Source organism: Talaromyces stipitatus, genomic scaffold (genome assembly GCF_000003125.1).
Source record: "Talaromyces stipitatus ATCC 10500 scf_1105507295549 genomic scaffold, whole genome shotgun sequence".
In the NCBI taxonomy this organism is placed as follows: Eukaryota; Fungi; Ascomycota; class Eurotiomycetes; order Eurotiales; family Trichocomaceae; genus Talaromyces; species Talaromyces stipitatus.
The window spans coordinates 1,577,024-1,597,388 of NW_002990117.1; the positions used below are offsets into that span (position 1 = coordinate 1,577,024).

The following is a 20,365-nucleotide window of genomic DNA, read 5'->3' on the forward strand; positions in this document are numbered from 1 at the left end:
TGATAGCAATCGAAATAGTCAGAATTAGTTAATATCTAATTGCAATTTAGGATATATTAACTATTAGAACCTGGGCCCCAAGTTCTGACCATGCATTAATTAAAGCTGAAATGGATCCGAATGGATAGACGTATTGAGGAGGTTTCTGTGGTTCGAGCCTTTTTAGCTTGTCGATCATGTTCGGGTCTAGGATGTTGCAAGAGGATCTCTTGGGAACCAAGGATTGAAGTTATTCTCGCTTCTGCTTGTCAATTTCGAATTGATATCACAACTTTTGTAGAAGAGAAGCTTGGAATACGTATACACAATACAAAACATAAAGTTTACGCCGTTTATATACTCTTGATCACGAGTCATGTTTAAGTTTTTGAGTACTGGTCAAGGCGGATCATTTAAGCTCCTTAGATATCATCTGTAAGATTCTAGTGGGTTCAACAAAGTTTAAACTAATAACGGACTGCTGTATGATCTATAACTTTGAAAAAAAGTCAAGACGTACCTTCCCATCCTTTGAAAGACAAACTCGGGGCTTAAAAAACGCAAAGGGACAAAAAAAAAAACATAAATGATGAAATCTTATAACTGATAATCAAACAGGAAACCCATAGAAGACGTAATATCAAATGGATAGGAGACATCCATGGATCTATGATATGTATCTCCAAGACAAACGTGCAGATTGCGCAATCAATGTCCTTGCAGCATTCCTTGCCAGCTATACTTCTGCATTCATGAGATATGCCCGGCATTCTTGACTAGAGAAATATTGGCTTTCTGTAGAGCTTTCCCTACTGCTTCCACTGTGGCGTCTAGGCCGCGTAGCATTGCATGCATGCAACCGGTGTCTTCACTTGCTGAGGCGATAGCTGGGATTGAAGATGAGGAGAAATGAGTCGTATCAGCACCTCTGCCGGCATCAACAGCAGGCTTGTTAGCGTCATAAGTAGCGCTGGGCTGATTGTTATTTTCAAAATTCTCCTTTGCCCTAGCCGGGGCGTGGCCGAGCTTGGATTTCAATGACAGAACAGCAAATCGAATCTTGGCAAGACTGTAGGAAATAAGTAAATACGTGACCACAATTTGCTCTCCGAAAGGAACTTCGTATTTTCCCATCACGAGCCGCCCGCCGTCAGAGAGGGATAGCAAAAAGTTGGTGTCGTTGTGAGAGGGATCATCATTAGATAACACAATTGCGGCACAGAGACGTTGGAGGCGACGAAGGACCGCGCGAATAGTCATGGCAGATAGTATCAGAACACCTTGGTCATCATCATTGTTGCAAATTTTACATTGAGACAACTGTTTCCAGGGGACGAGGGCCTGCTGCACACACATCAAGGTTACGTCAACAGAGAGCGAGCCGTTGCTATTTTCCAACTCGCCCAGGCGGCATAGTAAATCAGCGTGATCCTGCAGGCAACTACAGGTATTGGTCCGTGGAAGCGAAGCGTCCAATTTCTGCAATTGAGGTTGATATAGATCTTCCCTTGTCGTCATTGATCTCTCCCCGGAGAGAGAATTGCTAACTTTGTTTATACCATTGGTTCCGGCATGATGAAACGAAGATAGAGGATGGACGCCAAAGCCAAAGGCATCGGGAGAGTAGAATTGTGTGTCCTCAGTTACGGTATCCATTACATCGTCGGTCGAACAGATGCTTGATGGCTTCCCCATGGCACACGAACCTTTGCTCAGTGCCTATAATAATGAAAGCACATTATTAGCTTAGCTTTCTGATGCAGCGCGGCACCAAGGGTCGGTAGTTGTATTTACCTTCACGTTTAGATCATTCCTATCCTGGTTGAAAGCAAGATTCGAGATCAAATCAAGACCGATCGGGTCCGGAAAGCCCTTCCCGTTGGCGAAAAACATTCCCGGGTTGGATTCAACAGATGCATCAGGGAGCATATTGTCAAAAGCTGTTAGGTCTTTGAAAATATTGGCGCTGCTAAAGTTGGCGACGGCGGCGGCGGTGGTAGTGGTAGTTGCGGTAGTGGTAGTGGCAGAGGTGGAATGCGGAGGTGTTCGCTGTTGTTGAGGCCCATTATTGTTTGACAGGGCCTCCCTGCCATTGCTCGCATGTACACTGTTTTCCCTGCGATTCTTGGTTGTGCCTTTGGGTCTGCCGAGTTGATTGGAGATGCTGTAGACGCATTCGTATCGAGAATTTTGGCAAGTTGTGCATGGCATGCCCCCGGAACACCGAGTCTTTGCTTGGTGGCAGGTGTCGCACGCCAGGCGCAGTTTTCGGGGTTGCAAAGAGGATTTCATGGCCGCTGTCTTTCTCTCTCTGTTCCTATATTATGTATCTCGCTTTGATCCCTGGCCCGGAGCAGGCAGTCTCTAGCTAGGCTCTAGCTCCCTACACAGCGGGGTCACTTTATTAATACTGCTTCCGCTGCCAAGAAACTGTCGGGTTTGTGGGTTTACTCCAGCCCAATCCTGAATAGTAGTTTACAAGGATGGGAAAAGAAGAATTGACTAGCAAGATTGTGTGTATTGAATTGTTTGTCTGTACGAATACATCAGGTTTCAAAACTGGGTTTTTATAGACACTTTGGTGAGGTGATTTGTGAGTTATCATGAGTGGTAAACATTGAGGGCTGTATTGAGTATTGAGCCCTGATAAGAAGGTGGCTTCTGATTTGCTGAAATGTACTCCGTACCTAACTGCCAACTACTACCTAGCGTGAGAGACCAGGCCGCTAAAGAAGCCGCGGATCAAACCCTGTCCTCCCCTTACTTATGGTCATATGCAGCCCTTAAGCGGCATACCAAATCATCAGCAACTGCCCGAGCCCACACTCAATGGAAGAAAGTCGCACCGCAGGCCTATCAAGATCTCGAGATTATCACGTCTCCAACCCGCCCGGAAGAGCTCAAACTTCCGCGCCCTATATTAGGGCGAATCCTAGCTGCGCGCTCCAAGCATGATGACTTCGCTGATTACCACGAACGGTTTAACCATCAAGATGCACACCTCTTTTGCCGATGTGGCACGAGGAAGTCACTAATACACTTCTTCTTCTGCCGGATTGCAAAAGAGAAAGATTTCCCGGCCCCCTGGACCTCCTGGACCCCCATCTGAAATTATCCCCTTCCTTCTAGGCACTCCAAAAGGTGCCATGAAACCAGCTACCTGGTTCTCAGTCTCAATTCTTCGAGAATATCTGTCCTCGACGCCCTCTTCTTAGCACCTAAGCTAAGCAATCATCACTACCTTTATCATGTTCCTTTTGTCTTTTCTTTATTTTATTTTCTTTCATCTTAAGTTCTATCAGTGTTGAACATGTTAGATTCGGTCATGGGGAGTAGGCGGACCACTGCAGCTGGCAGTAACATCCAGCCTCTACATGTAGAGGTTATCTATTTGACCACGGCAGCCATGTAAAAGCGCCAAAGAGTCACTTCTTGTAACTAGTTCTTGACACCCAGGGCTTACCCCCTAGCAGCCTTGTCCCACTAGGGAATGGGTAGGCAGTGATTATTCACGGCCTATGGCCGTTAAACAATGACACACATATACACACTACCTAGCGTGAGCCTTTGATTGCGACAAGATGCAACTTTAGTCATCTTTAGTGTGTGGCTGACCTGCTTTCTATGTTGGACCGCCAATGATACTTATTGCCGTCGCGGCCTCGAGTTGGTTGCCACCTCGATACTGCAAAACATAGAAGTGCTACCGTGATTGTGTCAATCTTAGTGACTTTCTATTAGAGCGTATTTCCACTTAATGTTACTTGCTTGTATGGTTAACACGGGTTTGATAAGTCGCCGCTGGCCCCCAAGAGCGATCACATGTACATCATGTACATACCTCGGGATGTGTTCAGGGAATAAGGCTAGAACTCATAGTTATCGCATTTTTCACATTACTTTGTTTTAGCTAATTATTGCTGTTACGGAGCAGCCTTAAGCTTAGGGATTTGGATCGAGAGCTCTGGGTGCACTATAGAGTAACGCCAGCATGCGGAAAGACATTCTGATGGTATATTGAATTTCTGGTATATTCAAACTATATAACGCTCTTTAGCTCTAGCCCTATACCCAGAACCCTTACTACTTTCGCTAATAGCGGCATTGGGCAAAAATGAAAATTTTAGATAAGTGCACAGGACTGCGTGACAGCATGCAATCATAGGCAATTACACATACGATAGGATAGAAAGAGAGCCTCTGCAATGTAGTTCACTGTATGCCTATCTTCTTTGTATGACGGAACTATTCTGTGATCTCGAGGAATACCTAGCAGCATGGATATATCTAGCTAGTTGCATAAATAGATAGATTATATGCATAATTATCTTCTTCACAATGATATATCAGTGCACTAGATTATGGTCTTAATGGTTTTTCATGTATAGTTATTTCTTCAGACATCCCTGGGGTGTTACCTACCTAGGTAATGTTTTGATAAGGCATCTCTCCTTCTCCATTATCTATTTACCACTAGTCCCAAGGACCTGCCCAGATGTACAACACGGCACAAGGTACGCAAATATAAAATCCTCACATCTTCAATGGGATTGGTAGTTTGTTCCCTGGCTTCCAGAGTCACTCTGTGGTGAAACGGAAGTATGGGCATCTCGATACAGTCAATAACAAACAAGCGGAATTCTGCTCCGGGACAGTTCGATTAAAACAGGTAATCAAGAAAAACTAGGCCGAGGCTTTTAAATTCATTGCGTATAGAAGTCAAAAGTTTCTACGTACAATGTATATGATGGAATCCCCAGCTCGGGGACTTATTTGTATAGCATGCATGCATACGTATGACATCGGGATTCACTGCATGGTATACGAGAAACCACTTCTGTCCCCGCCTGCATCTAAAGTCCTAAACAAACTCGAACTCGAGCAGGGATTGAAACGCTCCTTCTTTGGCCCCAGAAGTCTCCCCAATGAAAGAGAAGCGGGGGTCTGCGGCCTGGAAAATGTCAATGAAATCTTGAACGTTGCGTTCACAAGCGTTATGAGCCGCGAGCATGATGGAATCCTCGATTCTGCATTCGAGCCGCTATTAGTCTCCCTTTCTGAAATCTAAAAGATAAAAACAGTGTAGCATAATAGTAGCAGAAATAGGGTAAAAGAAAATACTAACCTGATCATTTTTTCTGTTACTGTTCCTCTTCTCTTCTCAGGCGGTGGAGGAACAATCCCCTCGCTTATAAGGACTCGAGGATGTCGCCCATTGCATTGAGCAGACTTTTTCTCTAAAGCTGGAACTAGAGCCTTCAATATCTTGACACTGTTTTCATCGTTCCAGTCGTGCAAAATGTGTCGAAAAATATACACATCAGCGAGGGTCTTTTGTTCAGTGAAGAAATCGTGCGTAGCGAATGTGATCCGGGAACTTAGATCGTGATATGGACTTGATGAATCCGATGACGAGAGGAATGCGACGCTCTCACGACCAAGCTCCATCGCATCAGTAGACATATCTTGCACAATGAACTTCGTCTGCGGGCAGATAGATGCTAATGAGACACAAGTGTGACCCGACGAGCCACCGCACTTGAAAAAGAGTTAGCCTTGTGAAGAGATAAGTAAAAGGGAAGGGGATAGTGAGAGTACACACATCTACAACAGTGGCGTCTCCTAATGCACTCCAATTCCAAGCTGTCAAAAGGCGATCGACGGACCAAAGTGGTGTATTCACGCGTCCGGCCAGGTACGCATGATATTTCGCGTTCAAATCCGCATCTTTGTGGAAATGTTGGAACAGATCGTCTTTCGTTCTATATGCCACATTAAATGCAGCATGGGGCGCGTCGCTTGCTCCTGATGCTCTTGCCTTCAAAGCCTCGGCTAGCTTGATTTGGATTGAGGCCAGAAAGTCGGTGTTAAAATCACAAATGTCCCTGAGGTGCTTGTTGTGTGCGAGAGCCGCAGATGCAGCGCTGTGTGCGAAAAGTCCTGGTGTATACTCGGTGAAGATGCCGTTCGTGATTGCGTAACGAACAGTACGGGTGAGCTCGTCCACGGGCAGACCTGTTGCGGCAGAGAGATCTTCGGCGGAGATAGATGAGCCAGAGGGGACATTCTGAGCAATGGAAAATGTATTGATGATGTTGATGTTGGCGGTATCGGAGGCCTATGGTGTGAATGGTGTTAGTGGTGCAGTCTTCCTCTCCTCGGCAGATACATGTATGGCGATTAGTTAACGGAGTTGATCTAATACGTCTGGCAATTTGTAACGATGAAGTCAAATGTAAATGAATGAAATTGCCAGCACGTAATAACCCGTCTCAGCCATCCAGTAAAAATGTCTCAGAATACGTACCGACCATGCCAATGATAAAACCTGATCAATTGGCCCCATAGCCAAGCGTATTATATCTTTTGCTGCATCGATTAGGTCATTCCTGACCTGGCGTAAGGTACTCTCTGTCGAAGTTGCTGTTCCATGAGCAAAGTCGGCATAACTCTTCTCGGCAAATGAGGGCTCTGGGAGACCAGCTTCCTTGAGAAGATTTGAAAATTCTGTGACTTTCAGACCAATCGTAGAAGAAAGAGACTGTAGAGTTGCTGATTGATTCATGGTTTTGGTGAAGTGGATTGTTCTATCCTATTATCTGGTCTGTAGTCGACGAATCCGTGATGAACTCGAGTTTGAACGATAATGTGGTTTCTCTGATTATTTCATGACTATATAATCGATATCCGCTTCGCGTCTTCAACTTAATATTCATCGGCTTTGCACTATGTTTAGAAGTTGAACTTTCACAGTTGGGATAGGTAATTAAAGCTCCGTAGGCATAGGTAGTAAATACCGGCGTAAAAGGCCGAGATCCCGACAGGCGTACGGCTATATTTCTTGTTGTTGATAGTAATGTTTTGTATTTCATTTCTTTTGATCTTGGCCGTACTCTGGGTAAGTTATTTTACATATGTCATCGGAGATATTTGTAGTACATGTAAGTAATATACCAGACCCAAGTGAGCCCCGAGAAAAGTCGCCAGTGTATCTTTCCGTTACAAACATATGCGAATTGATATCGTAGCAAACCATGTATACTTGAGCAGGCACCTCAGGTAAGACACAAAACCTACCAAGATCTCCTAGGATCAAGAGAGTGAATTCGTGTGTAGCAAGCAACCTTGTGATTGATCATGCCTTTGGAAGTCATCATAGTTGGGGCTGGTATTGCCGGCCTCTGCGCAGCAGTATCTCTATGTGAAGCAGGACATTCCGTTAGAGTAAGTTATGCCTCTTTATCAGCATATTCCCCCAAGATTTCAAGAATTATTTCAGTCCTCTAAGATTGGTTGACCCATTAAAACTCTTTAGATCTTTGAAAAGTCCAAATTTGCAGCAGAGATTGGTGCTGCAGTAGTTCTGAGCCCCAATGCTGTCAGAGTCCTTTCTACATTCGGATTCTCGTGCGAGAGGGCTCAAGCCCGTCAGTTACAGATGTGGGAAACTGTTGATGGGACGAATCTGGGGCTTATTGGAAAGATAGATCACAGAGAGGCTGAACAGAAATACGGCGCGCCGCTTTACGCAATACACCGAGTTGACTTGCACAATGAGCTGTTGCGGTTAATAAGCCAAGAATCCAAGAAACCAGCTACTATTCATCTACACTCTAAAGTAGTGGATACTGACCCTGAGAAGGGTATGATTGAGCTTGAGGATGGTACTAAGCATTATGCAGATTTGATCGTGGCTGCGGATGGGTTACGTTCAGTTTTGAGGAAAGCTGTCTTTAGGGGCAAAGATGTTAATGAAAAACCAACAGGTCTTAGCGCTTTCAGATTTCTGATTCCTACTTCGACACTAGAAAGTCAACCCAGCCTGGCTGACTTGCGGCAATGGAAGGAGCCTGGAGTGACAATCATAGCTGATACAAAGGACACTGTAAACGAAAGGCATATGGTTTGGTATGACTGCCGCAAGTATGTACTTTTCTCTTATGCATATACTCTACTTGATTACCAAGTTCTTTACCATTGATACCTGCCAGTGGAGAAGTGCAAAATTTAGTGGGAATTCACCCAACACGAACCATTCCTGGTAATGGTGACAATCTGGAAGGTATGGCGCGTGTATTTCCAGCACGTTAGCTCTCTAAGATGTTTACTAACAGATAAATTTGAAAATTCATAGATACCAAAGCATCCATGCTTGAAGAGTTTGCTCATTTTCACCCTGATCTCCTCGAGTTGATCAGGTCAGATGATCATCCTTCAGTTTTAAGTAAGTTAAGATTGCTAATACCGGGTCTAGAATTGCTACAGACATTACATATTGGCCACTATCAATTCATGACCCTCTTCCTCGGTGGTCTTATGGTAGAGTTGTTCTTATTGGTGACGCCGCTCATCCAGTGAGTTGACAACCCCTTTCGTATCAACTTGGTTTTGAGGCTTCGTCCCGTCACTAATGATTGCTCCTTTAGATGCTACCCTTTGGTGGTCAAGGGTCGAATCAAGCAATAGAAGATGGTGGTGCGCTGGGATACTTACTACGCGACGTGGACAATCATGCAGAAATTGCCAGTAGACTTGCTTTATTTGAGCAAGTACGACGCAAAAGAGCTTCAAGGGTACAGATACTATCAAATGCTAGAGTTGGACAGGAAAAGACCGTCGAAGAAGAGCTTAAAAAATATGCTGATCCACCAGGCTCAGGTAAGTTGCTGTGCAGTTACATGAGAAGCAATCGGGTTAACGAATCATATAGCGGTTCCTACATCCCATGCAGAGCGCACAATGCATGATTTTGGGTTTGTTTCTTCTTTCTTTGATCTCCGAGATAATGTAAACAGTACCTAACATCGTTATTAGGTTTGACCTTATTGGAAAATGCAATGAGGCTCTCGCGAAGCCAGTCGCCATCGCTTAACCTAAGAGAAAAACAGGGCATTGAATATAGGGTAAAATGAGACTGTACTCGCTGTTTTGATCAGTGTCAATTTGAGTACTTTTGTTTTTTGATGCTCTAACATTGGTTACGAGCTGTCAATGATGTCGGTTGACCTTAGGGTTTGTTCTCTCCCGTGGCTCCGGCATATATCAAGTTTGCTGCTCTCCGTTACATGCTATATTTGATGCTTCATTTCGATTTTCTCCTGCTTACATATTTGTAAATAGCAAAGTCTTTAGACTTTTTTTTTTTTTTTAGCTCTGCTTTGTGGTACTAGCCGTGCTGATTTGGAAGCTCTACGGTGCGCCAGATGAAGCCTAGAAGGAGCATCTGAGCTCTTCCTGGACATCAGCAGTCCTCTCTTTTCTACATTTCCATATTTTCAAACCAATAACAACCATGCAGAGCAAAAAGTAAATAAACTTAATAGGCAAAGAAGAGGTATCATGAGTTTTTCGGTTTCTTAGTTCAAGTTTGTTGTTTTTGTCTACCACACTCTAGGCATCGTTCGGAAGTCCTTCATAGTCGATTAGTGTTGCATGGATGGGAGTGATAAGAATTCCACTGAAGATATCCTTCAAACAATCCATGGATGGATTGGCTGCATACAAATTAATTGTCTAGTACTTTAAATTCAAAGAAATAGTAAACATGTTATATATTCATTGATCGCAGTCTTAGCAAATCAGTACAGGAGAGACCATTGGTTTGTAACCATTTACTTCAAGCCGATTGTTGAAAGCGACCTGCAGCGAATGTTCAGATATACATATATTATGCCGCAGAGCTAACAGTAGACCGAATTGGGAATCTTTTCCACGCTTCTTCGAAGCCAGCTCCTCGAATAAAGTCATAATGCTTAGTGCCCTCCATTGGCTGGGCAGATCCCGAGTCGATAGCCGCAATTCCTGCGATTAGGAACATGTCTTGCTTGAATCGAAACTCGGGAAGATGGTCATAAGGCTTCGATGTTTGCTGCGTGTGAGCCATACATCTGATGAGCTTGGACATGTGGCCATCGTCCTCATGATAAGTTGCCCGATCGAAGACTTCTGCCCAGCCCTGATTGGGAAATTTTGGCAGGTGGGACACCAACCAGTCCAACCTTAGCTCAGGACACCCCTGTCCAGCATATGACATGAGGTATACACGGCCGGTATATTCAAGCAAACGAGCCTTTTGGGCCCTAGTAAGAGACGGCTCGTTCAAGAACATGGTATGACCAATGCTCGACGTTACGCTGTGCAAGAGAAAAAAGTCGAATGCACAAACATATGGAGGTCGTTGGGCACCGGCAGTAAGGTAGACTATATTAATTTTCCATCAGTTTGTGATCGCCACATATAGAGTCGGGAAGGACACAAGAGAAAGAGGATTGTCACCAGCAGTGTTTTGCAGCTCAGCTGTTGCACGTTCAAGATCATTAGGATCGACGCGATATCGAGCTGCGATTCGAATAATCTCATCTTTAGCCTTTACCATTACGCCATCTCTGGCAGGCTCGCGGTCAAGGCACATTTCTCCTGTTATAGGGCGAGTTTGAGTATGATAATCTGCACTAGAACAAGTGCGAATCTTCTCGTCTGCTCGACATAGGTCGACACAATCACTAAGTGGAACAGCAGGCTCCTCGGCTTTGGCAGCTAGGGCCTCAGCCGACTGTAGATATAATGTGTACCACCAGTCGTGATGAACAGCTGCCTGTGCAAAGCCTTCTGCGAGGAGTCTCGGCTGGTCAAATTCAAGGGCCATGCCGATATGAATGATCCCATGAACATATCCTGAAAGTGAGGAAGATAGATCAGCAGACGGTTATAAAACTTCATTCATAAATAAAATGGCACTTACCCATATAGATACAACAAAGCATATCATCCGCAATTTCACTCCCTCCCACCAGATACTTTTGGAACAATGCTTGGTAGCCGTATGTGTCGATGTAATCTTCAAAGAATCCGCAGAAGTTCAAAAAGTTTTCCTCGCGGCCTAAACACCTTTTGAAGACTCGATCATCTGCCATATCTTTGACCAAGGGCTCCTGAATTGCCATCGGCCCACGCTGGTAGAGTCCATTGCGCTCATGTTGAGAACGCAGAGTGGCAGGTGTTGCACCAAGAGCCCAGATTGTAATGTCGTGATGGGCGATATGATTATGAAAATAAACCTGAGCGATGTCAGCAACAATCCTAGAGTGGAAGGACAGAGGAGCTCGTGTTATTTACCCCTTTGTGGTCTTCTGTGGTGGTGAAAATATGGTGAAATGAATGGTTCTGTTCCAAGAGCTCTTCCAATGTGCGAGAGCTCTCTTCAGTAACTGTGTCTGCATGTATGAGTCCTGGGGTCTCTCTTGGTCCGAATTTAAAAGTCTTTGTCGTAGCCATGTTGATGCCTCGTGAGATGCCTCATGAAATGTGTATGCTTTCAAGCCTAGTCCGAAATAGCGAGTCTTTGAAGACAAATTACCGTGTCGACCTAGCACAGGAGATTCTCTAAACTAATATATCTCCAGCAAAACATCTATGCCAACCAGCTCTGATACATTCGGCAAATTCTTAGAAGAAAACAAATCTGCCTTTACTTCTTTCTGTATCTGGCTGGTGTGTACCTTCAATACTATTAGGATAAAACATTCGATGCTTACGAATATCTGAGTAATACTAGAGAGCGTGGAGATGTTAGGTGCGTTCGTAGAAAACCTTGGACAGAATATAATGGTCAATACATCCTCAAAAATCTCCCGGTAACACAGTTGTATGTGCCCCCAAATTACGAAATGGTCGTAGAGACTACATTAGGTATGTTCGGATAATCGTAATTTCAATGTTATAGACGCCATCACTGGCCTAAGACTTCCTCACATGCCCTACAGTTACTGAATTTTATGATACGCGCAAACCGTAACTTTTAAGACAGTAGTTTACTATAAGGCACCTCTGTTACATTTGGATTCGATGATCCATAACATTTATCCGTTCACATCGCCTACTATTCGGTATTTCTTGTGTAATTAAAGCGGCGTTTTTTATTATCTTGGGTTTCAGCAGAGATAAGCCCTGCATAAATAACCTTGTTTACTCAAAAAACGTGCTAAATTCCATGTGTTGCATACATGTATCTTGCATATACGATCTATAGAGCGTTAACAATAATTGGCCGAGCGCGACCTCGTTCTAGTCCTCTTCTGTTTGTGTAGACGCATTGACTAGCCCCCTACATATAAATACACCGGTAAAAATTGATTGGCTTACATGTTCTGTGTTCAGTAATCCGAAGCCCTATGTCGTGTTTTCTACACTCTTTAAGGAACTCTAAAATGAAACATACTGAGAAGTGCAACTCCTCAGATAGGACAGATTATCATGAAAATCGCCGATATATGAAATGTCTGGCAAGAAATGCGACATGTTTCAGTAGATTGTCGACGGGAGAAAGGATGCCCAAGAATGGCTTGTGATAGATAGGTTACTTAGAGAACGTTATAATAAAATTCAATTCCCTACCTTAGAATTGGAAGCCTCTCTGGCCATAGGGATCAGTCACTACCACTGTTTGAGACAAGATAGTAAGAGCAATTGTAAGGCAAGATGCTTCGCGAGAGGTCCATCATTTTCTTTGGTGATCTATCACTTTCGATTCACCCTGCATTCTCTCAACTCCTTAGAAGCCAAAAGGAACACTCCCTTCTCTCAAACTTCCTGAACCAAGCAAAGTCTGCTCTGCAGGCTGAAGCCACGAATCTCTCTGTGATTGAGCGCAAGGAACTACCGTCGCTCACAGATTTATACAGCTTGTCAGAATCAGAGAACGGGAATGCTTCTGATCATCCAATTTTGTCTCCTGCACTGCTGGTCATACTGCAGCTTGGCCAGTTTATATCGTAAGAGTTCAAATTCCAGTCATACAGAAAGCCGCTGAAAGGTAAAACTAATAATCCAATAACAACCAGATGGTATGAAGAGCACCCCGAGAGACGGTACCCAGAGTCAGATTCTACCCTCATCGCTGGGATTTGCGTTGGTCAAATTTCCGCGACAGCGATTTCGCTCGCCAAATCCTTGACAGAGCTACTTCCTCTGGCTGTGGATGCAGTGCGTATAGCATTTCGCCTAGGCACACTCACAACAACCGCGAGAAATGACCTGGAAGCAAGTCTACATGAAGCTTGGGCAGTAGTTATACCACGAGACATAACAATACCGACTGAAGATGTTCTTGATGGTATTGTCAAGGAGTCGGTGAGGAGTTACAAATTGACAGCGACTGATATCAGAATGCCTAACTTGATACTAGGAAATATTAGGTCGGAAGAAGCCTTATATCACAGCATATTTCCCTAAAACAGTGACAATTCAGGGCCCGCCGTCCACATTACGACTCGTCAGCGACTGGTTACAGAAGACACGCGGATCATCACCTAGCTATTTTGCGTCTGAAATACCAATATATGCGCCCTACCACGCACCACACTTGTACAATCAAGATTCCGTCCTTCAGATCTTGAAGGGACTCGAGTTTGTCGAGAAGACAAATGACACCTGGTCTTTCGATCAGACGAAAGTGATATCTCCTACCACAGGTACATTCTATGATGTATCGGATAGATTAGATATCATGAAGAAAGCGCTTCATGACATCCTGCTGAAACCAATAGATTGGGAAAAGCTATGTGAAGGTTGTACCTCGTTCGTGACATCTTCAGAACCAGCTAGGTGGACGATTCGTCCTTTTGGGCCATCCAAAGCCGCGAAAAACCTTCTATATGTAATTCACTCGGAGGCAAATGCAGACATCATCCTTGATGAAACATTTGTCTCAAGCAGCACTGATCAGGTTTCAACAACTACGAAGGTGCCTATTGCTATAATAGGGATGAGCGGTAGATTTCCCGACTCCAAAAACCCTGGTGAGCTCTGGAAGCTTCTTGAACAGGGAATTGATTGTCACAAAGTGGTAAGAAGATCTCTATGTATAATCGACATAGATGAGTGAAAATATCCTCTGATAGTCCCTCAGATACCCGCCGATCGATTCGATGCATCTCTTTATGTATCTCAAGATAGAAACTCTAGAAACAAAAGCAAATCACCCTATGGCTGCTTCATCGAAAATCCAGGGATGTTCGATCCCCGATTCTTCAACATGTCTCCCAAGGAGGCTGCCCAAACTGATCCCCAGCAACGCCTGGCGCTTGTGACTGCATACGAGGCATTGGAGATGGCAGGATATGTCCCAAACAGTACCCCATCTACACAGTTAGATCGCATTGGTACATTCTACGGCCAAACAACGGACGACTATAAAGACCTGAATACGTCTCAAGACATTGATACCTATTATGTTTCCAGTGTCATAAGAGCCTTTGGACCGGTATGTTTACACGTTATTCGAATGATTTAGTTGGCCTTAGCGTCAGACACATCCTCCTTTTTCTCACTTTTCAGGTCGAACATGCAAAATGCTGACATTTAATGCTATAGGGCCGAGTGTCTCGAAGTAATCAACTTGGTAAGAACAATCTGTGACGCATTTTTTCTTAAAATAGTTACTGACCATTGTCCAGGTGGGCCGAGTGTTAGTGTTGATACGGCTTGTTCATCAAGTGCAATGGCTTTAAACCTAGCCTGTACCTCTATCTGGTGCCAAGAATGCGATACAGCTGTAGTTGGGGGCATGTTGCTGTTAGGGAGCCCGGAAATGTACGCTGGCCTCAGCAAGGGGCATTTCATCTCGGAAACGGGGCCTTGTAAGACATTTGATGATGCTGCCGATGGTTACTGTAGGGGCGAATCCGTGGCTAGTATTGTGATAAAGAGACTGGATGCTGCCAAAGCTGACAATGATAACATACTCGCTGTTATCCTCGGAGCCGGGACTAATTACTCTGCCTATGCTGCATCAATAACTCAGCCACATGGTCCAACTCAAGAAATGCTATATCGGAAAGTACTTAACCAAGCTGGTCTTCATCCCTTTGATATTGACTATGTGGAAATGCACGGCACCGGGACTCAGCTAGGTGATGCGGTTGAAATGAGCTCCGTCAGCAACGTCTTTGCTCCAGCTTTATCAAAGCGTCCTGCAGATAAAGCTCTCCTTGTTGGCTCTGTAAAGCCCAATATTGGTCATGGAGAATCGGCCTCGGGAATAACTTCACTCATCAAGGCGTTGCTGATTTTGCGGGAGCAAAAAGTTCCTCCTCATATTGGTATCAGAAGCGGCGTCCTCAATCACACGTTCACAGATTTAGCGAAACGCAACGTTCACATTCCACTGAAGGCTACTGCGTTCCCCAGGAATAATTCTCGAAAGCGTCGCCTCATGGTCAACAATTTTGGCGCTGCCGGTGGAAACTCTGCATTCATTCTGGAGGAGGGTCCAGCATATGAGGGTCGCGGTGTTGTTGATTCAAGAGTGGACCATGTTATCAGCGTGACTGCGAAAACTGCCTCGTCGCTTCAAAAGAATATCAGCAATCTCATTAGCTATTTGGAGCAAAATCCTGAAGTGTCACTCTCGGATCTTTCTTATACCACGACAGCCCGTCGCGTCCAACATCCTCTTCGTGCAACCGTGATTGCCTCCAATATTGATGAGCTCAAGGGACACTTAATCCAGCTTTTGGAGACCAAAATCTCCCAGCCAGATAGCGGTAAATTGCCAGGTGTTGCCTTCGCATTTACAGGCCAGGGATCAGTATATTTGTCGCTCGGACAGCAATTGTTTCAATCCAACAGCCAGTTTCGAGCTGATTTAACACGTTTTGATCAAATTTGCCAAGGATATGAATTTAAACCATTCTTACCAGTGATAAATAGAAGTGCTGCTGATATCAACAATCTATCGCCCACTCAAACGCAGCTGGCACTGGTCTCTGTTCAGATTGCTCTTGCCCGTTTGTGGGCATCATGGGGTATCACGCCAAATCTCGTTATTGGGCACAGCCTTGGAGAGTACGCTGCCCTTAACGTGAGCGGAGTACTATCTATTTCCGATACTCTATATCTTGTTGGTATTAGAGCTTCTTTCTTGGAGAACCTGTGCACGAAAAATACCCATTCAATGCTAGCAGTGCATGCCACCGTCGAAGATGTCAAGTCCGCAGCGGGTAATAAACTGGATCGGCTTGAACTAGCTTGCGTTAATGGACCTGAAGATATCGTTCTAAGCGGGTTGGTTGAGGATATTCAAGAATTGAATCAACATCTCAAACTGCAAGGATTCAAGTGCACAGTTCTAAAGGTCCCATTTGCTTTCCACTCATCACAAACAGACCCTATCCTTGATTCATTGGAAAAAGCTGCGCAATCTGTCAGATTTCTGAAACCAGAAATTCCAGTCGTGTCAACACTGCTCGGTACAGTTGTTAAGGAGACAAGCGTTTTCGGTCCATCTTATCTACGGCGACATGCACGTGAGCCTGTCAACTTCGATGGGGCACTTCGAAAATCTTACTTGGATGGTTTGGTAGACAATCAAACTGTGTGGTTAGAGGTTGGGCCCGAGCCTATCTGTCTCGCCATGGTGAAAAGCATATTGGGAAGTGAGATAAAGGCCTTCCCAACACTCCGTAAGAGTGAAAGTCCTTGGAGAACGTCCGCAAAGACGCTTTCTGCTTTGCATTCTCTTGGATTTGATGTAACTTGGAAAGAGTATCATCGTGACTTTGAAGACAGCCAACGTCTCTTACATCTTCCTTCCTATGCTTTTGACGAGAAGAACTATTGGATCGACTATAAGAATGATTGGCTGTTACACAAGGGCACAGAGGTTGTTGAGAAAAAGGAACCTCCAAGAATAAACTCAGGTCCAGCCACGACAACTGTGCAAACATTAATCACAGAACAGGTCAAGGATGACAAAGTTTTTATTGTCTTTGAGTCCGACCTATCCGAACCGAAATTGCATGCCTTGATTGCTGGGCACAGTTTGAACGGACTAGCTCTTTGTCCTTCGGTGAGTTTTACCTTTCTTTCTCTTTGAGCCGAAAAAGTGCTGATGAATGTATTGCCAGGGGGTGTTTGCAGATATGGCTCTAACAGTGGGAGACTATATTCGACGAAAGCACCAAACCAAGCTGCCTGCCTCCTCAGGGTCCAACATCGTTGATATGCAAATCGTGAAACCTGTCACTGTTACAGTGCCACGAGTTAAGACCCCCGAGCTTCTCAGAATAAGCGGCACGGCAGATTTACAAAAAGGTATCGTCGAAGTCACATTCGGTTCATACTCTGCCCAAAGTGGAAAAGCAGACCAAAATGCAAAATGCATAATTGAATTTGGTGATACTAAGCTGTGGCTGAATCACTGGTCAAGAAGCGCATATTTGATACAGAAACGGATAGAAGATCTCGAGAGAGGCGTCAAAACCGGCGACGTCGATAAACTTTTCGAGAAGACGATCTATAGACTGTTCTCGGCTGTCGTTGATTATGATCCCAGGTACCATGGCATGAAAGAAGTTATGATTAACAGCAGTGAGCTGGAAGCGGTTGCGTTGGTGAGGCTCTATGAGGGTACTGACGCAGGCAATTTTTTCTGCTCTCCCCTGTGGCTCGATAATCTGGCCCAATTGGCTGGCTTCATTATGAATGGTGTCAACGTGGTCGATCCGCGTAAATTCGTGTATATCTCGCATGGTTGGGGATCTTACCAGCTCGCTGATGACATAGATGCCGCAAAACCATACCATGTTCATGTGAAGATGCATCCAGCTGAGAAGAACGTTGTTGCCGGTGAGGTTTCTATCTTCCAGGGAGGTACCATTATTGGGCTTTGCAGCAGTATCAAGTTTCAAAAAGTGCCTCGTTCGTTGATGGAGATGTTGTTAGCACCGCCGTCTCATCAACAGCAATCGAACACACAAGTTCCAAGTCAACGCACAACATCTTTGAGTTCTAAACAGCCGCGAGTGGCTCCAGAAAGGAAGGCAGTCATACCAGAGTATTATTCTACCAAATCACAGCCCGGGATCAAGTCAATGGCCTTGGAGACGATTGCCCAGGAGATAGGAATTACAGCAGTCGAACTCGTCGACGATGCGACGTTTGTCGAATTGGGCGTGGATTCGTTAATGGCATTGACGATACTGTCTAAGCTTCGAGAATCACTACATCTAGATCTCCCATCCGATATCTTTCAGGAACTTACAACTATTGGAGATTTAAGAGGGTTCCTTGACAAATTTGACAATGCGAATGATGACGAAGTCGACACACCGAGCAGCGATTCCATGTCCCCTATTTTGCCTACTCCAGATGATGAAACAACCATTGCAGGTGACATACTAAATACTGTTTATTCAATCATGGCACAGCAGATCGGAGTCGAAATAGAGGAGCTCTTGGCTGTCGACGATCTTTCTTCCCTTGGACTGGATTCACTAATGAGCCTCAGCATTCAAGGAGCTATCCAAGAAGCGCTTAGTCTTAAAGTAGAGCTACAACTTGATGGAACCGCAAAGTTGCCTACCTTGGTAAACATTCAAGAAGCTCTCGGTCTCTCACCTACAGTACCATTATCAGTTCCCCAGCCACGAATACCAGCCACCTCGCACAGGGCTTCTTTGGGCCCGTCTGCTTCAACATTACTCTTACAGGGAAATCTCAGATCAGGTTCTAGATTTTTGTTCATGTTTCCAGATGGCAGTGGGTCGCCGGCAGCATACGCTGCCCTACCAGAAATATCTCCTGACCTCGTGGTGTACGGGTTGAACAGTCCATTTCTGCAGTCTGCCGACAAATACGACTGTAGCATCGAAGAAATAGCTCATATCATGCTGCAAGCGGTTCAATCAATTCAACCCCATGGCCCATACACTCTTGCGGGCTGGTCGGCAGGGGGCATGTATGCTTTTGAAGCGGCCCGACAACTCACTCAGGCTGGTGAGACTGTATCAAAGCTTATACTCATCGACAGTCCCTGTCGATCTACATATGAGCCCATGCCAATCAACCTGTTGAACTTTCTCGTGTCTAGTACCATTTTCAAAGCTTCGAACAGGATTGTTGACCATTTCAGATCTACCATCCGTGCACTCCAAAATTACTCCCCCACTGAAATAGATGCTTCCCGCGCCTTTGAAGTTTTTATTATATGGGCTGAAAAGGGGTTAAGTGAGGATTTGAAGGATGCTGAGAGAGGGAACGTTGACTGGAGTCATGGAGTAGCAAACTGGCTGTTTAAGCGCGAGGCAAACGCTGGCCCCCTGGGGTGGGAAAAGTTGCTTCCTGGGAGACCCATTTCGGTGACTGATGTGGCTGGCAACCATTTCTCCATGGTCAACGCATTGAACGTAAGTCAAAGTATATGTTCTATCACGAATCGTCCTTGATTGAAACACAGGTCTATCACTAACGATGCATCTTACAGAGCAAGTCCTTAGGTCGATCCGTCGCAGACGCAATGCGAGATGACTTGAGGGACAGTAAGCAACAATGGAGAATATTTTAGATTTGAGAAAGAAGCTATGTAGAAATATGTGGTTCCATACACGCAATGATAATTATCTTCTGTCTTTTACAACCAGCCCTAGATGATAGCAAAGTCGATAGAATACAGTGGATTAGTAGAAGCGATTTGGTGTTTTCTTCAAACAGCCGATTTTAGGTCCTCCAGATTATTTCGGTCCGTATTTCCGTTCATATGTAAATTTAATTTCTACTCGCGCATATGACTTCTTCAAGAAATAATACTACGTTAAGGCAGGTCTACCTAAGCAGTAAGCACCTTGGCTGAGTCTACAGAGCCAAAACACCATACTCTCATTATATTCCGTCCTTATCAGTTGGTGGGGGAGATACTTCAGCAGTCAACCTTCCTTTGCAGGCTTTTAGATACATACAGGCAGATCAGACATGGCGCTGGCTCCACGAAGCTCCGAACGGTATGACAACTAATACTCCTATCTGTAACTAGTCCAAAGTTGATTATGAGTGTGCTTCAATCCTGCAGCAAAAAAAAATGCTTGTAACGAAGCTGCGCAGGGTCAATTGATTTCCAAGGTTATCACATGCATAATGCTAGATATATCAAATAGCTGTTTGTTATGTGTTTGTTATGTGTTTGGTTTTTTCTGTGTTTACCCCTTTGATTAATCAGCTCGATCGATTTTTAATGTTGCTTTTTCTTAGAAAATGAGTCCCATCGAATAAAAAAGTCGCCTACAGAAATACATATTACCAGATAATCCACCTAGTGTTACCGTAAGTCGCCGGAATACGCCTCCTCATTGGCTACTCTTGTGTATTATTTGTATTAATACGCCGAAGCCCTAATTATCTACATACTCCCTTTGTCCAGTGAAAATAATTACTTCGTGATTTCCAACCCAACCGAGATAATATCACCGGTTCTCTTGCTTTGAAATCGATGATTAGTCTCGTAGATCTTCCGGCTTGGTTTATTCCTACCACAATTTCTGAACTCGGCAAATGCTCGAGACAGGGGCTCAATACGCTTAGAAATCAGTGCAGGCTTGAAGAACCGATGAGCGAG

At 44.6% G+C, this 20,365-nt stretch overlaps 6 protein-coding genes across 6 annotated transcripts, besides 1 other annotated feature; 3 read left to right on the forward strand and 3 right to left on the reverse strand.

Annotated features, from left to right (window-relative positions):
* Positions 1–726: 726 nt before the first annotated feature.
* On the reverse strand, positions 727–2,271 carry TSTA_014460 (C6 finger domain protein GliZ-like, putative; the record flags this gene model as incomplete). Its single annotated transcript, XM_002483544.1, has 2 exons — positions 727–1,698; positions 1,774–2,271. The coding sequence occupies 2 exons, from the start codon at positions 2,269–2,271 to the stop codon at positions 730–732; spliced, it is 1,467 nt and encodes a 488-aa protein (XP_002483589.1). The 3' UTR covers positions 727–729.
* Positions 1,957–2,012: a microsatellite.
* Positions 2,272–2,653: 382 nt separating the features above from the next.
* On the forward strand, positions 2,654–3,240 carry TSTA_014470 (uncharacterized protein; the record flags this gene model as incomplete). The annotated part of the gene is made up of 1 exon (XM_002483545.1): positions 2,654–3,240. One exon carries the CDS (start codon positions 2,654–2,656, stop codon positions 3,086–3,088), a length of 435 nt encoding a protein of 144 aa, XP_002483590.1. The 3' UTR covers positions 3,089–3,240.
* A 1,600-nt stretch (positions 3,241–4,840) lies between these two features.
* TSTA_014480 (O-methyltransferase, putative) lies at positions 4,841–6,544 on the reverse strand (the record flags this gene model as incomplete). The annotated part of the gene is made up of 4 exons (XM_002483546.1): positions 4,841–5,006; positions 5,105–5,517; positions 5,582–6,097; positions 6,287–6,544. The coding sequence occupies 4 exons, from the start codon at positions 6,542–6,544 to the stop codon at positions 4,841–4,843; spliced, it is 1,353 nt and encodes a 450-aa protein (XP_002483591.1).
* A 572-nt stretch (positions 6,545–7,116) lies between these two features.
* On the forward strand, positions 7,117–8,781 carry TSTA_014490 (salicylate hydroxylase, putative; the record flags this gene model as incomplete). The annotated part of the gene is made up of 7 exons (XM_002483547.1): positions 7,117–7,203; positions 7,295–7,902; positions 7,971–8,041; positions 8,114–8,177; positions 8,234–8,333; positions 8,406–8,637; positions 8,690–8,781. 7 exons carry the CDS (start codon positions 7,117–7,119, stop codon positions 8,779–8,781), a joined length of 1,254 nt encoding a protein of 417 aa, XP_002483592.1.
* An 865-nt stretch (positions 8,782–9,646) lies between these two features.
* TSTA_014500 (uncharacterized protein) lies at positions 9,647–11,253 on the reverse strand (the record flags this gene model as incomplete). The annotated part of the gene is made up of 4 exons (XM_002483548.1): positions 9,647–10,179; positions 10,255–10,653; positions 10,721–11,036; positions 11,095–11,253. The coding sequence occupies 4 exons, from the start codon at positions 11,251–11,253 to the stop codon at positions 9,647–9,649; spliced, it is 1,407 nt and encodes a 468-aa protein (XP_002483593.1).
* Positions 11,254–12,456: 1,203 nt separating this feature from the next.
* On the forward strand, positions 12,457–19,321 carry TSTA_014510 (polyketide synthase, putative; the record flags this gene model as incomplete). The annotated part of the gene is made up of 8 exons (XM_002483549.1): positions 12,457–12,749; positions 12,819–13,107; positions 13,163–13,822; positions 13,886–14,239; positions 14,350–14,377; positions 14,433–16,825; positions 16,884–19,163; positions 19,241–19,321. The coding sequence occupies 8 exons, from the start codon at positions 12,457–12,459 to the stop codon at positions 19,319–19,321; spliced, it is 6,378 nt and encodes a 2,125-aa protein (XP_002483594.1).
* Positions 19,322–20,365: the final 1,044 nt, after the last annotated feature.